We start from the raw sequence: 16,350 nt of genomic DNA, 5'->3' as shown, positions 1-16,350 counted from the left end.
GATTTTGCATAGGGGTTAGAAGACTATTCAATGGGGGAAAGAATATTTTTTTCAGCAAATTGTCCTTGGACAACTACGGTATCCACATGTAAAAGAAGTAATTTGTATCATTACCTCATCAAATGCCTAAATGTAAGACTAATACTATAACACTCCTAGAAGAAAACAGAAGTGTAATAAGTCTACATGACCCTGGACCAGGAAATGGTTTCTGAGTTATGTTATCTGAAGCACAAGTAACCAAAGAAAAAATGAATTGGGTTTCATTAAAATAAAAAATGTTTTTGCACGTCACAGGATGCTACTGAGAAAGTGAAATGATGGCCCACAGAATGGGAGAAAATAGTCACAAGTCATATATCTGGTAAGGATCTAGTAGTATCCAGAATATGTAAAGAGCTCTCACAAATCAACACCAAAAAGACAAATAATCAAAAATGGGCAAAGGACTTGAATAGATACTTTTCCAGAGAAGATATACGTATGGGCAACATGCACTGGAAAAGATGCCCACCATCATTAGTTATTTCATAATAATTCTCATCAAAACCACAATGAGATACCACTTCACACCCAAAAGGATGACTGCAACCAAAAAGACAGATAAGTACATTTTTTGGTGACAACGTGGAGACATTGAAACCCTCATACACTGCTGGTGGGAATGTAAAATGGTGCAGCTGCTGTGTTCCTAAAAATGTTAGAGTTACCATATGACCTAGCAATTCTACGTGTGTGTGTGTGTGTGTGTGTGTGTACCCAAGAGAATTGAAAATATATATTCACACAAAACTTTAGACACGAATGCTCACAGCAACATTATTCATAATAGCCAAAAGGTGAGAAGAACCCAAATATCGATTAACTGGTGAATGGGCAAGCAAAATGTGGTATATCCATATAAGGAATATTATTTAGCCAGAAAAGGAATGAAATACTGACACAGGCTACCTTAAAAACATTATGCTCAGTGAAAGAATACAGAAACAAAAGGCCACATGCTGTATGATCCCATTGATATGAAATGTCCAGAGTAGGCAAATTCATGAAATATAAAGTAGATTATTGGTTGCCAGGGGCTGGAGAGAAGGGGAAATCTGGGGTGACGGATAAAAGGAAAGACTGTTTATTTGGGGATGATGAAATACTTCTGGAATTAGATAGTAGGGATGTTTGCACAATCTTATGAATGTATTAAAAACCCACCACAGCATACATTTGAAAGCTGAATTTTATGGCATCTGAATTGTACCTCAAAAAACTACTCCATCAAAAATGAATCTCTCTGCTGTGTGGAGAATGGCTTGGAAATGGCAATGAGTAGGAGTATGACGCCTGCTTAGAAATTTGTGATAACAACAACTCAGTGGCTTCAGCAGTAACGGTGCTTTACTTAATCACACCTCTTGTTCACTGTGTCAACTGTAGCTCTGCCTCGTAGCGTCCTCTTCTGGGATGCCAGATAATGAGCGTGATGGTGCTTTGGACCTTAGTGGTAGCAGTGGAGTAGAGTGGTGGATTAGCAAAGGATTTGGCAGTACAGTCTGTAGGATTATTACAAAACGTCTCAGACAATATCCCACTGATCTCCTAATATGATCGCTCTAAGGGTTCAATTATTCAGTTAATATTATTTATTGAGTGTGTACTATGTGCTGTGTACTTTTCCGGGTGCTGGGGATATAGCAGTGAATAAAAGACAACCCTCCCTCCCCACCCACATCCTCACAGAGCTCACATTCTAGTGGATGGGGCAGTATTTGTGACAGCGATAAGAATTTGGATGGAATGTGCCAAACTCATTCATACAGAATATACCATAGTATATAGTCAATGCACTATATACAGAGAACCCTGTATATCAAAACCTGGTTGTCTCTCTCCTTTTGGAGAGTCCACACATTAGGACTGCTCTTTCCTGCCCCACTGAACTCAGGTGGGGACTGTTAACATGTTCTGGCCAGTAGAATATCTGTGGAAGTGACATGTGACGCTTTGGAGTGGAAGCTTTAAAAATCAGTACATGCTTCACCATGTACTCTTTCCCTTTGTGGCACAAAGTGTCCCAGAAGATGCCCCACCAGCTGTGTCCTGAAGTTAGGACACTATGGGGGAAGCTGCCGTTGATTCCTGATGGACAGGTACTCTGATGAGTAAAGAACCTTTATTATCGTAGTCTTGGGTTATTTATTTATTTATTTATTTGCTACTACAGCAAAACCTAGCACACCCTGACTAATACATGTTCTCTTTTACTTCTTCACTCTCTGAAAGGCATTAGATCCAAACTCAATCCTGTCTCATACTTTAGAAAAGTAAGCCCACTATCTCAGCACTGTAACTTAAACTTAAAAAAATTTTTTTTACCCGACGCGGGCTCGAACTCACAAACTGTGAGATCATGACCTGAGCCGAAGTCGGACGCTCAACCTTCTGAGCCACCCAGGCACCCCTGTAACTTAAGCTTTAAACCAAGAATCTGGAGGCATGTGTCATAGAGAGGATGTAGTTGGTGACAATCCATTCTGTGTGTATCTCTGTGTGTGTGTGTGTGTGTGTGTGTGTGTGTGTGTGTGTGTATCTAATCTTGCCCACCAGCCTGTGCAGTCCTTGAGGGAGCCTGAGTATGGCAGACACAGGGGCACCCCATAACCATTGAAGAAGCACCCCAATGACACATAATTTACAAAGAGTAGGTTATTTGGAATTTTCTCCACTAAAAAGAGGGAAGGTCTCTGTGGGTGCAATGGCTTATGTTTCTGCTGACATGGATGTGTGGGGTGGGGAAAGATCACCCAAATTTAAGGCTTATTTTTTCCAGAATGGTTTTACCAAGGTACACAGTGGTCAGAAGATGCCAGGATTACAGACAATTTTCCAGCCATTCTGTTCCAGGCACTTGAGAATTTCTAGTAAATAGATCATCCCCTGGAGAGCACCTGGACAGGTAGGGACCAGAGAATTTCTAACCTCAGGGCTGTGCCCTCGTGTTGTGGCTCTGTGTGTTTTGTTTTGTGTCCTGAGGGACCTTCGTAGCCGGAGTGCCTCCTGAAAGCACAAGGGAATCCAACAAGGAAGATGAAATAAACTGTAATCTTTCACATATCTAAGATGCCTTCTGATGATACAAGATGTTCCAGAAATGTGGCTGTGGCCAGCAGAGCCCGTCTGTCCACACATGGGGCTCACGATGCTGACTGCAGCTGGTGCTGAGCCGGGACCCACGCCAGAAGGCGAGTGTCTGTGGACATCCCTAAATGTCTCTCTGGCATATTATTCCTATTAAATCTTGCCCTGCATTCTCATTTTAATAACTTAATCTGGAATTTACACCTTGCCTCCTCTCCTGGAGGGCCTGAGGCAGCACACAATAAAAGCCCAAACACAAGAGGACTGTTAAAAATAAAGACAAATGATCAGAAAGCAAGATAATCCTCCAGGAACTTGAGATAAGATGGTTACTGCAACCAGAGTGTTGAATTCGGTTCCTACTTTCTGGCAGCCAAGGTTAAAAAGAAAGAGTGGCTTATTCAGTTACGATTGCCTGATCGAAGGAAGGAAGTAGATACAAGTTCATGGGGAGAGCACAATCCATTTCCTGAAGCTAAATTCCAAGAGGATCTATCCTGTGGATCTTCATCTTAGGGGCACTAAGTCACAAACTGAACAACAGTCCTTTATAGAAGATGCTGAATCATTCTTCAATTGGCAGCTTTAGCCCCATAAGTGGGCCCTTGATAAAAGGCGAGGGTGTAATATTAAATTAAATTGCAACTCGGCGAAGACATTTCTTGGAGAAGCCGGCTTAATGGGCCCAGACAGATGGGTTGAATTTGGACATATGGAGGCATGGGGAGAGAGTTCCAGGTGGAGGAAACAATTTATTCAATAAATATTTACCGAGCACTTACTCTGAGCCAGGCCCTGCCAGTGAGTGGGTACTGGGGACACACAGATGGCCTTGCCCTCCAAGGAGGTCACGGACTAGGGGTCCAAGTGCACAGACAGTCAATTACCGGTGTTGTGACTGGAGTGAGGGGCAAACAGGGTAAGGAGCTTAGGCAGATATGCGTGTTCCAAAGGCTCCTGGAGAAGATGCTTCAGAGCTGCTTCTTGAAGGACAAATAGGAACTTTTTGCATGAAGATGGCAACTTGAGGTGATGGGGAGCCTGTACTGGGTAGAGGGGACAGCACGCACAAAGGTGTGGAGGAAGAGAGAAAGTGGTATTCTGGAAGAACACAACTCACTCCGGGTAGCTGAGCACAAGGAGTGAGGAGGGGCTCAGAGATGGGGAGGCAAATAAAGCCAGAATGTTGAGGTCCTCTGGGCCTGCTAAGGAGTGTGAGCTTCATCCTCTCGCCGATTGGGAGGATTTTAACCAGGAGAGTGAACTGGCCAGAAGCTCAGATGATGTAGCCACCCGCGGGGAGGAGTTGGTGCCCTAGCAGACTCCACCAGAGGTCCTTGTGGGGTCCTGCCACCCTGCCTGGGAGTTGGTCTGCATCTGCTGGGGCCCCAGCCCAGCCATCCACGACCCCATAGATGACTAGGGATGATAAAGACCTGTCCCACTGTCCAGGGCTGGCAGTGATGACCCATTGCTTGGAATGTGACCCTTTGCATCAAAGTTTTGGGCCACCTGTGAACAGCCCACAGAGAAGAGTGGACCCTGATCCTTAGCACTACCCTCACCCTGGCCATTCTGATACCTCTTTATTTCAAAATGAATAGTGTGAGATGTAGCTTGGACAAGCTTTATGAGGATACCAGATGTTTCCAGAAAGTATCTGCTTTGTGATTGGATTTTTCTGCAGAGCAACTGTAGAGGGAGGTAGAAGATAAGAGTGAAAATTATTTAAAACTCTATGTATTCGCCTCTTCCAATATCTGTTTCCATAGAAACATACAGGAATAAGCCACCAGTTTCAAAGCCAAGTGTAGTCTATGACTTTGAAAGCCCTGGTTTGCTTCCTCATAAAGGACGGTAAAAGCATGGGATGTGGAGGGAAGTTTGAAATACCCCTCTATTCCAGACTGCCCTTAACGTGATGACTGCTTGAATGGCCAGAAAGCCACAGAACCCGGAGTGCTGGGAATTCTTGATGCAGAATGCTTGCAGCCTATGGAGACAGCCTTTCACCATTTCCATAAATAAACGCCACACACATGGCTCCCATGGGTGCCTGTATTGCACATGATTCCATCTCTTATTGTCACCTGCCTGGGAGCAGATGGGGGAATGTCTTCAGGGAGGGCAGGTGGTCTAAGGATGTTGCCCTGTGGCTCTGAGGGGTGTTCAACATTCAGTGACTTTTCGTGCTGTCCATCATTTTCTCTTCATTCAAAACCATTTCAGAGTGGAGGTGGAGGTGGTGGTCTGGTGTAAAAGGAAGGCTTGGGAAAAAAACCCAAACAACCCTTCCACCTAGATTCACAGGCTGTCTTCACACCATGAGTATACACTGCTCTTACCTCCAGGGGAAATTATCTCAAATTATTTTCCTTAAAAGAAAAAAAAAATGCCATATGGGTGTGTGTGTATGAACACACATACCCAGTGTCGATTCTTGGTTTTCATCTTACTTGATCTAAAAGCAGCATTTGACACACGTGGTCAAAACTTCCCCCTTGAAACACTTTCTTCATTTGGTTTCCTAGACACCAGACTCATCTGGGTTCCTTCCTATCTTGGTGGCTTCTCCTTCTAGGTCCTTTGTGTTTCTTTCCTACCTTCCTGATATGGGAGTATCACTAGATACTCAAACACTGGAGTGATTGAGGGTCTGTGCTTGTTTCCCTCCCCCTGCAGGGCTCTCATGCAAGGTTTTCAATGCCATCGGTGTGTTGACCACATCCAAGTTCCCATCTCCCTTACATGTCTTACATGTCTCCCCGAACTCCAGACCTGTGTATGTAACACCTATTCACCATCACCACTGGTAGAGTAGTATCAAAACACAAGTGCTTTCCCTTTTTTCTCAAGAATACAAATCACAGTTAAAAACCCCCATGGGGCGCCTGGGTGGCGCAGTCGGTTAAGCGTCCGACTTCAGCCAGGTCACGATCTCGCGGTCCGTGAGTTCGAGCCCCGCGTCAGGCTCTGGGCTGATGGCTCGGAGCCTGGAGCCTGTTTCCGATTCTGCGTCTCCCTCTCTCTCTGCCCCTCCCCCGTTCATGCTCTGTCTCTCTCTGTCCCAAAAATAAATAAAAAACGTTGAAAAAAAAAATTAAAAAAAAACAAAAACAAAAACAAAAACAAAACCCCGTTTAGCCTGCTTGGCAGATTTGCCCACACCTGCTATATCTGAAATGCAGAAACGGCCCATCTTCCCGTCAGACTCTGTAAAGCAGAGGAAGAGATGATATGGGGGAGATACAAGCCCGGGGCCAAGTCGGGGTGGACCTGTCAGCCCTCGCCTTGGTCTGTGGTGTTTGTCTCAGGGAGCTCTCCCACCTTCGAATGCCCCCTGTGCATGGGCAGCTCTCTCTCCCATGGCCCAGCTTGTGGACAGCTCTCTCTCTTGGCTACTCCCTTCCTTCCTGACCACTGCTTCAAAATTCCCTTCCCAGGCTTCTTCTGTCCTCATCACTGCTTTGTGGTTCCTTGGGCTCCAGTCAGGACATCTTCACTCGTCACTGCACCCACTCCCTGGGTGACAGCACTCATGCCCACAGCCCCCCTCCTCCAATCTCTATCTATAGGACAAACTACTCCCTCGTGCTCTAGGACCCTGTATCCAATATGAGCCACTCTGCCCAGAAGTGAGCTCCTCACATTCCCTCCCAAACTTGCTGCTTATTCTGCACCCTGCCTCAATGAAGAGGTCTGCCATCCACCACCCAGAGATCTGGGCATTGCCCTTGCTGTCTCCCTGCCCCATCCCTTAGAGTCAATCAATCACCAAGTCTCATCACATCTGCTTCCTTAATCTCTCTCAAAGCCACCTGCTTCTCCCTGTTCCTGCTGCAACTGTCCTGCTCTAGGTCACCATCAGTTCCTGCCTGGATTATAGCAAAACCCATCTCTGAGCCATCTCTGGGCCTCCAGCCTCGCCCCTCCATCTGTTCTCACTCTGCAGCCAGGGCAAATCTGATCATGTCACTCCCCTGATTAAATGTCTTTAATTTTGAAGTTTAACCTCCTCTGTTTAGCACGTAATGTCCCTAACGACCAGCTCTGCCCACGTCTTCATTTGTCTTTCCTGTCACCTCCCCAAAGGCACCCTTGACTTTAGCCAGCAGAACTCTCCCTCTCCCTCTCCCTCTCCCTCTCCCTCTCTCTCTCTCTCACACACACGCTTTAAGAAAAAAATAATACGCTAATAATTAATATGGTGAGAAACTAGATGTTTTCCCTCTAAGATCGGGAATAAAGTTGGAATCCTCCCTTCTCACCATTCCTATTCAACATTGCAACTTGGAGCCCTAGCTAATACAAATAGTAGACAAAAAAGGAAATAAAAGGTATACAGATTGGGAAGAAAGAAATAAAATTGTCTGTTTGCAGTTGACATGATTATCTATGTTGAAAGTTCCAAAGAGTCAACAAAAAAACCTCCTGGAATAATAAGCAATTATATAGCAAGGCTGTAGGATATAGGTTAGTATACAAAAGCCAATTTCTTTCCTATATGCCAGAAATGAGCAACTGGAATTTGAAATTAAAAACAAAATACCATTTGCATTTTCACCAAAAGCAAAATAAAATACTTAGGTATAAATCTAGCAAAATATGTATAAGATCTATGTGAGGAAATCTACAAAGCTCTGATAAATGAGAGAAGAGCTAAATAAATGGGAGAGACATTCCATGTTCATGGATAGGAAGACTCAATATTGTAAGATATCAGTTCTTCTCAACTTGATCTATAGATTCAACCCAATTCCAAACAAAATCCCAGTAAGTTACTTTGTGGGTATTAGCAAACTGATTCTAAAGTTTACATGGAGAAGCAAAAGACCAAGAATAGCCAATACCATATTGAAGAAGAATAAAGTTGGAGAGCAGGCACTATTTGACTTCCAGACTTACTATAAAACTATAGTAATCAGAACAATGTGGTATTGGCAAAAGAAGAGACAAATAGATGAATGGAACAGAATAGAGAGTCCAGAAATAGACCCTTACAAATGTAGTCAACTGATCTGTGACAAAGACACAAAGGCAATAGGAAAGGATAGTATTTTTGATAAATGGTGCTGGAACGACAAGACATTCACATGCATAAAAATGAATCTAGAAAATGACCTTGTATTTTTTCCCAAAAATTAACTCAAAATGGACCGTAGACCTGAGTGAAAAATGCAAAGCTATAAAACTTCTGAAAGATAACAGGAGAAAATCTAGGTGACCTTGGGGTTGGCAACGAGTTTTTAAATATGGCACTAAAAACTTGATCAATGAAATAAAAAAAAAAGGATAGGCTGGACTTTATTAAAGTAAAAAATTTCTGTTTTGCAAAAGACAATGTTAAGAGAATGAAAAACAAGATAGAGACTGAGAGAAAAGATTCGCAAAACAAATCTGATAAAGGGCTTGCATCCAAAATATACAAAGAAATTTTAAAACTCAACAATAAAAAAAAAAAAGAGGTTAGAGTGGAAGAGAGCCAAAGCATAAGAGACTCTTAAAAACTGAGAACAAACTGCGGGTTGATGGGGGGTGGGAGGGAGGGGAGGGTGGGGGATGGGTATTGAGGAGGGCACCTTTTGGGACGAGCACTGGGTGTTGTATGGAAACCAATTTGACAATAAACTTCATATATTGAAAAAAAATAAGGATAAATCAGGATGTACAGCAACAGAAATTCTCATTCACTGCTGATGGGAATGGAAAATGGTACAGACACCTTGCAAGACAGTTTGGTAGTTTCTTACAAAGCTAAACATAGACTTAGCATATGACCCAGTGATCATGCTTCTAGGTATTTACCCAAATGGGTTGAAAACTTATGTCCACACAAAACCCTACACAAAAATGCTTATAGCAGCTTTATGCATAATTGTCAAAACTTGGAAGCAACCAAGGTGTCCTTTGATGGGCAAATAGATAAACAAACCGTGGTGTATCCATACAATGGCATATTATTCAGTGATAAAAGGAGATGTGCTACCAAGTTGTGAAAAGACATGGAGGAAACTTAAAGTCTGAAAAGGCCACCTATCTTGATTCCAACTATATGACATTCTGGAAAAGGCAAAACTATCATGACAATAAAGAGATCAGTGGTTACCAGCGGTTGGTAAAGTGTTGAGGATATTTAGGACAGTGACACTGTCCTGTATGACGCTGTAATGGTGGACACATGACTTTTACATTCGGCAAAACCTATAGAATGTGCAATACAAAGAGTGAACCATACCTAATGATAAATTATGGACTTTAGTAAATAATAATGAATCGATATTGATTCATCAGTTGTTAACAAATATATCACACAATGCAAGATGTTAATAGAAGAAACTGTGGGGTGTATGCGGGAACTCCCTATACTTCGTTCATTTCTTTTTTTGTAAACCAAAAACTGCTCTAAGCAACAAAGTCTATTAAGTATCCAAATTTTTAAAATGATAGATATATCATACATTCTATGCTTAGAATACGATCTGGCACATAACAAGTGCCATATAAATATTTATTGCATGGAAATGAATAACGGTGTGGAGCTGGGATGTCTCCAGTAGGACTCCAGAATCAGATTTTCATTCTCCGGACACTTGCACATGCTCTCACTGGGAGAATCTCCCCCGTGGGGTTCTTCCCATTATTTGCCAACTCTTCATCCTGCTAATTTACTTCTAACTGCTATCAGAATCTAAATATGCTATGTGATCTAAAGTGATCGTGCTTCTTTCCGTGTTTGCTGTCTGCCCATCAACTAGCCTGTGGGGAGGCCATGAGATCAAGGGCCACGGCTACCGTGCGTGCTTACCTCTGTGTGCAGAGGTACTGGTTGGGCAGTGTGTGTGTGTATGTGTGTGTGTGTGTGTGTGTTTGTGTGTGTGTGTCTGACCTGGCTCTGTCCTGGAGAAGCTGGCGGTCCAGCAGCAGTAGGGGCAGGGATGCACTCAGCAGAGACAAACAGCACACTAAGTGTCCCGACAGGGGAAATGTCAGGAAGCTAGGAACAGGAGTGGGGGAGGAGCAGGAGCTTAAATCTGGTAGACCCAGGAATCTCAGGGACACATCTCTGTAGAGATAACACAGGGGCCTGGAACTGAAGTTCATTTCCTTATCAGAGAAGGTTCTGGAAGCAGGGACAGCACGGGCAAAGGCTTGAAAGTGTAACACAGAGCAAGGCCTATGACTGAAATCCTGAGGTGTTCAGAGTGTTCAGAACAACCGAAGTCATCCAAGAGAGATGAGGGGAGGTGGGGACAGACGACAAAGATCTTTGATCACTTCTCCCCCAAGCAGACTTTCTCTCTCACTGGGGGGTCCTGGGAAAAACAGCCCCTTGAAGGAGAATTTAGAACACCTCATCCCCCAGGCACACTGTTCAACCACCACGTTGTGTCCGACAGAGGAGGGTCTGAGAGAAATCAACCGACTGCTTGGTGCTGAAAACCGACAATAAGCCTACAGGGCTGTGGGTCGACAAATCAAAGGGTTCTGCTACCATGGCAACAGAATGACAGGGCAACCCTAAAATAAGAGGAGAAAAAGAGGAGCAGGCCAGAAAAGGTTCAGAGAGAAATCTCAGCAGATACCTGGAGGGAAACACAGAGACGGAATTTCTGGGCAGAGAGCCAGGGAGCTGGCTCTCCTCCAGGCTCCACCTTGGAAACTCTGGATGCCCCTGGGCAGGAACATCCCGTCCCCAGACTCAGTCTCCTCATCTACGCAGTGAGGCTTTTCCATGGCACCCCACAGCTCCTGCCTTTGAGACCCAATGCCCTGAAAGGTCGCAAATGGACCGCAATTCTCCGCAAAGAGCCATTGAGAGCCTCAGTACTTGTTTCAGAAAGGAAGGAAGAAAGGTAAGGTCAGTGATAGCAAACTGTCACTTAACACGGATCGGACTGCACAAGGTTGATCTCCTTTAAAGGGTCCAGGGGGACAGGCTTCCCGGATCTATTTCCGGAGTCTGCTGACTCAGAATGACGCCAGCCCTGCGGCCTCTCCCTGCCACTGCCAGAGCCTGGAGGACCCCTAGTGCATACCTGGCCTCCACTTTAACCTCCAGTGGAGGTAGCAATGCCCCGCCTCCCCAGCCACCCACGGCTAGGCTTCAAGCCAGCAGGGTCTGGCCTCTGTCCACCCGCCCAGATCCAGGTCGTCCGGCTGGCTCTGCCTGACTTGCTTTCTCCCTCCCTGACATCCTGCCCCAGCCCCCCTCCCCACCCCCCGCCCGCCACCCCCCACTTTTCTGGAATGCGCTCTAATCTGAGCCCTCATCTGCACGACCTGAAAACGCTCCCTTGCCCTGCCCACTTCACAGACCTGTGCTGATGGCCAAAGGTCCACGAGAGCCCCTAAACCCCACAGAGTGCCATCTGTGTGTTGAAAGGCAGGGTAGGGTATGCATGAGAGGGTAGTTCGTGGTGTTGCCGCTAACCTGCTAGGTAACCTGCGTAAATTAAATCTCTCTGGGTTTCTGTTTCCTCATCATTAAAATGCGGTTGAGGATATCACCTGTTCTATAATTATTGGGAGGATCTAGTGAGTTAACACGTAGAACTAGCCATCACCGTCATTGCTGTTGCCATTATTGGCATTAGGGCTTGTGTTTAGCACCCAACCTGGTTCTCCCCAGCCGTGAGACCCGCTTAGCCACGATGGTTCTTCCTCCTGTTGACATCCCGTCTGGATTTCCAGGTCCTGTCCTGGCAGTGGATGAGGAAGTCCCCGGGGTGAACTTTGCCAACTGTGCACCATGAGTGGTGACCAGGTGTCACCTCCCCTCTGGAAACAGTCTGTCTGCCTCTGACCTCCTGCCCTTTTGGCTGTGGGTACGGTCCGCGTCCAGGTTATCCTCCTTGGCAGTCCTGGCTGTGCCTCTCTGGAGTCCTGCTTCCTTCCAAAGTGAGGCTGGAAGGCCGGGAGATGCAGGCCCAGCCCTAAAGCTCTCTCCTGCAACCCCACTGGCACAGAATAGCATCCTCTAACACGGCTCCAGCTTCGTGACTTCTCCCTGCGCCGAGTAAACCTTCTATGTATTCCCCTACAAATGAAGCTGGGCGTCTTATGTGCTAGAAAACCTTCTTGTCCAGAAGGGTAAAAACCTCTGTCCCCAATGCATAAAACGACTATTTCCACGTTAGTTTAAGAATCCGCACTACATTCCGCAAAAAGATTTCTCTAACGATGCAAACTCCAGGTCTCTCAACAGAATTTGCTACATTGTATGCAGATCACCATGCACGGCACAGCGTTCAAGCCATTCGAGCCCAGCTCTCTCCCACCAAGGCAAGTTTAACTGCTCTAACAGCAAGACAACAAAACCACCACTTCCAAAGGGTCTTGAACTTCCCTAATTTGGAGCACCCTGGGAAGACCAGTGTGAGTAAAGGGCAAGGCCGAACGCAAGACAATTACACTACACACTTAACAGTACTTTTATGTAAGGTTCTTTACGTTAACAGCACTTACCACCTGGAAAATCATATGGTAACTAGAAGGAGCTATCAGGATGTTTACTCCCTAGTGGCACTCCTTAGGGAACTTCCTATAAGGGAGGTTGGAACGCAGTCTCATTTCTGGACCAACGGATCATGCAAATGGGGGCTTCTGCAATGTGCAGAGAATATACTCATTTAAAGGGCCCAACATTTCTTATTTCTGCATGTATTAATATCACTAGACAATTCTTTCACTGTTTTTTTTCTCCCCCCACGGGAGTGAAGACTTTCTATTTGGCCTTTCTGAAATAGGTCTCAGATGGAAGGAAACAGAACTAAATGAGGAGTTTCTGACAGGGAACGTGGGCCCTTGTGCAGCTGTGAAGATTCCCCCATAACTACCTTGAGTTCTTGTTAAGCAGTGCACTTTGGGCAGCCAGGGAGCTGTGCCGCCTCCCTGTCCCAGCGCTTGTGGGAGCTCGTGAGCCTTCCAGCCTCCTTCTGGCTGGGGCCGGCGCTTACCTCCATGCTGTACCTCTCCACAGTCCTCCTCAAGGGATCGACAGCCTGCCAGCAAATCAGGATGCACAGGTCGATCAGCAGCATGCCCCCGACAATCACCAGCAGTTTCTGGTCCTTGATGATCTGCAGGCAGGGCAGGGGCAGAAGGGAGCAGACGTGAGGGAGGTTCCCGAATAGCAGCTGAGGCACTGCCTCAGGGGAGTGACAGCATCGTGTCACCCTCAGTTTTAGAATCTCTCAGGACTCTACATCACCTGCAGGATAAATCTAGCCAAACTCCTTTGCTTGGCATTCAAGGCCTTTCATGAGCTTGGTCCGACCACTCCCCAGAACACACATGTGCACTTAGTTTGATGACACCTAGTTTCTGGACCTGCTGTGATTTTCACCGCTTTCCCTTCCCCCCTCCTCCCCCCCCAACTCCCACCCCCAGGCCTTTGTAGGTGCCAGTTCTATTATCTGAAACATCCTATTCTTTCTGTCTGGCAAATTCCTAATAATCCCTAAAGACCCAGGTCCATTGTCACCTCCTCTGTGAAGTCCCCTGTAACTCCCACAGCAGAATTAATCACTCCCATAGCACTTTGTTCACATACTTATCAGAAGTAACAATAGTAACACCAAGGAGAAGAATAGCTAATATTTAATGAATACTTACTCTGTGCCAGCCTCTAGGTTGATTAATGGGTTACATACATGATCTCTTACAAAGGCAGATACTATTATTATTCCCATTTTATGGATGAAGAAACCAAGGCTTGTGAGGGGCTAAGTAACTCGCTCAGTGTAATATAGTTAGTAAGAGGTGAAGTCCAGATTTAAACCAAGCTCCTCCTTTCTCTACAGTCCACACCCTCAAACACTTATAGCACAAACCAGATGCTATAGTGACCAGATGCTATATTGTGTTACATGTTTGTCCTCCTCAGTAAACTGGGGAGACCCTAACAGAAGGGAAGCCAATTTTATTTTTTGTGCATCCTTGGTACTGAGCAGGGCCTGGCAAGCAGTAGACACTTAAAAGTTTGATAGATTGAATTGCGATGAAGGAATATAAAAAGAAGAAATATAATTTCCATCCCTCTTTGCAGCCTGGGATATCTTTATTACACTGCGAAATTCCCACCCCACTTTATGTCTGTTTGACGGGGACTGGCCCTGGGGACAAACGCGGCCAGCACCAAAGACAACCTGTATTTCACTCGTTGCACCTTTATGTGCCTCCTCCCCTCAAAGCTCATGTGATGAAATCATTCGGGAAGAGGCTATAGAAAAACAAACAAAACTGAGGCAGAAGCTTAAGAAATATCACCAGGTCTGGCTTTTAATGATTAAAGCCATTTTAAAAGGAGAAATAGAAACTCAAGAGGTCTCTCTGTTGCCGAATTGTAAAAGAACAGAAATGTATTGCTGAGTGTCTGCCAAAGAGATCAAATCCACCCAAACTGCTTTACCTGGGGACTGGGCACTGGTAAAGCCCCCCCTCTTTGAGATTTTCTGGAAGCATTCAGTGAACCACTGATGGTTTATAGAAATCCAGCTTAACCCTTGCTCTCTGGGGAACTAGGCAACTCCCTGCTAGCCCTGAGAAATTGGGGCATAAGGAAGACATGCCCAGAGAGCTGAGGACGTGGGGGACAGGCTGGAAGGCGCCTCCCTACTTAACGCTCACTCAGGGCTGTTGGAGCCCGCAGGCAGGTGCCCACGCTGTGCTGGACCCTGGCAGGTCCTTCTCCCACCTTCCTGCTACACCCTTCTCAGCACCGAGCCTGAGGTGCTTCTCAGTGAACCCAGGCACACCCTGCACAGGGTGTATACTGCAGATGTGTTCCGTTCCGAGTGGGGGCAGGGACCAGCTCGTCTCCCCTCTGTGCCCCGGTGTCTGATACAGACACTGGCTCTCAGACCTTCTTGGGGAAAGTTTGGGGGAAAGAATGAATGAGCTCTCAGAAAGAGGCCAGGAGGAAGTGGCACTGTAAGTTCAAGGTCACTGTCTCCTGCCCAGGGCCCAGGTTCTACTCCCTCTGGGGCATCTCCTGCTGCAGGTTCCCACCCTCCCCACCTGACAGCCTCCAAACCCTTCAGGGAATGCACCTTCTTCTCCCTGTCCTTGCTAGAAGGCTGGGGGACATTTCACTGGAGTTTATGGCCACATTCCTCGTCTTCAGAGCCCCTACGACAGTTGCAACTTCACCTATGTATATGGGATCATTTGATTTGTATCCCCACTCCCTTGTAGACTGTGAACTCTGTATGACTTGGTTTTGCTCATCACTGTATTCTTAGTGCCTGTCTGAGGCCTGGCATAGGAAAAGTGCTCAACAGGCACTGGTTGATGGATGATGGCCCAAGAAAATATGCCCTGAGCACCCATGCAGGGCCAGGCCCTGTGCTGGGCACTGGAGATGCAGAGATGGACAGACCCGGGTGCTGCCCTCCAGGGTTAGGAGGACAGACAGACTTGCCAGGGATGATTACAAGAGGGTACCGGGAGGAGAGGAGGTGGCTTCACAGAGGAGTTGCTGGGGGCCACTGGGGAGAAGGGAATGTCAGACAGAAGAAGCAGCTGGGAGAGCTGAGGGGCTGGTTCAGGGGAGTGAGCGCATCACATCGCCCCTGCTTCAGGATTCTTCTATCACCCCCCCTCACCGGGGCGGGGAGGATAAATCCAGCCGAACTCCTTTACTTGGCATTCAAAGCCTTTCCCGAGAGTGGCCTAACTATTCCCCCCTCCCACATACGGACTTGTTAATGCTTAACCACACCCTAGTCTCTGGCAGAGTTGTGATTTTTGCCCTCCAGACCTTTGTAGGTGCTGGTTCTTTTGTTTGAAACACCCTAATCTTTCTGTGAGAGATTTTGTGTGAGTGGGGTGGGTGGGGGTGGCTAGAGAGGGGGCTAGTGAGGTGGAAAGCCTGCATGACAGGGGGCTGCCGGAGGCTGAAGCATCATTAAGCAGTAGAGTCATGGGGAGCTCTCTGCAGCCCGGAGGGGTAGACCTGAGGCAGGGAGCCTGCAGTAGGAGGCCAGTTAGGAGCTGAGACAGTTGTCCCGGTAAGCAGGGAGGAGGCTTGATTCAGAGACACCGTGATGGTCAGGAGGACGCTGGTGCCATAAATAGCAGGTAGGCGGAGTGGCTGGCTTCAGTCTCAAGTCCGCTCTCCCTCCCCAAAACTCCCCCACCAGCAAGCGCTAGCATGTCTCACAGGGTCTGTGAGACAAAAGGTCTACGACTCTTCCCACAGTCTACCTTCGAGGAGGCAGT

General features: G+C 46.5%; 1 protein-coding gene across 1 annotated transcript in view; it reads right to left on the bottom strand.

Moving 5' to 3' along the window:
• Window positions 1-16,350, bottom strand: part of GABBR2 (gamma-aminobutyric acid type B receptor subunit 2) — a 351,377-nt gene that overhangs the window by 43,754 nt on the left and 291,273 nt on the right. Inside the window, exon 13 of the mRNA XM_058694795.1 lies at window positions 13,086-13,208. Coding sequence (XP_058550778.1) covers window positions 13,086-13,208 — 123 coding nt within the window. The remainder of the gene's footprint in view (window positions 1-13,085; window positions 13,209-16,350) is intronic.

Source organism: Neofelis nebulosa, chromosome 12, assembly GCF_028018385.1.
Source record: "Neofelis nebulosa isolate mNeoNeb1 chromosome 12, mNeoNeb1.pri, whole genome shotgun sequence".
NCBI lineage: Eukaryota > Metazoa > Chordata > Mammalia > Carnivora > Felidae > Neofelis > Neofelis nebulosa.
This window is presented reverse-complemented; position numbering and strand designations above follow the sequence as displayed.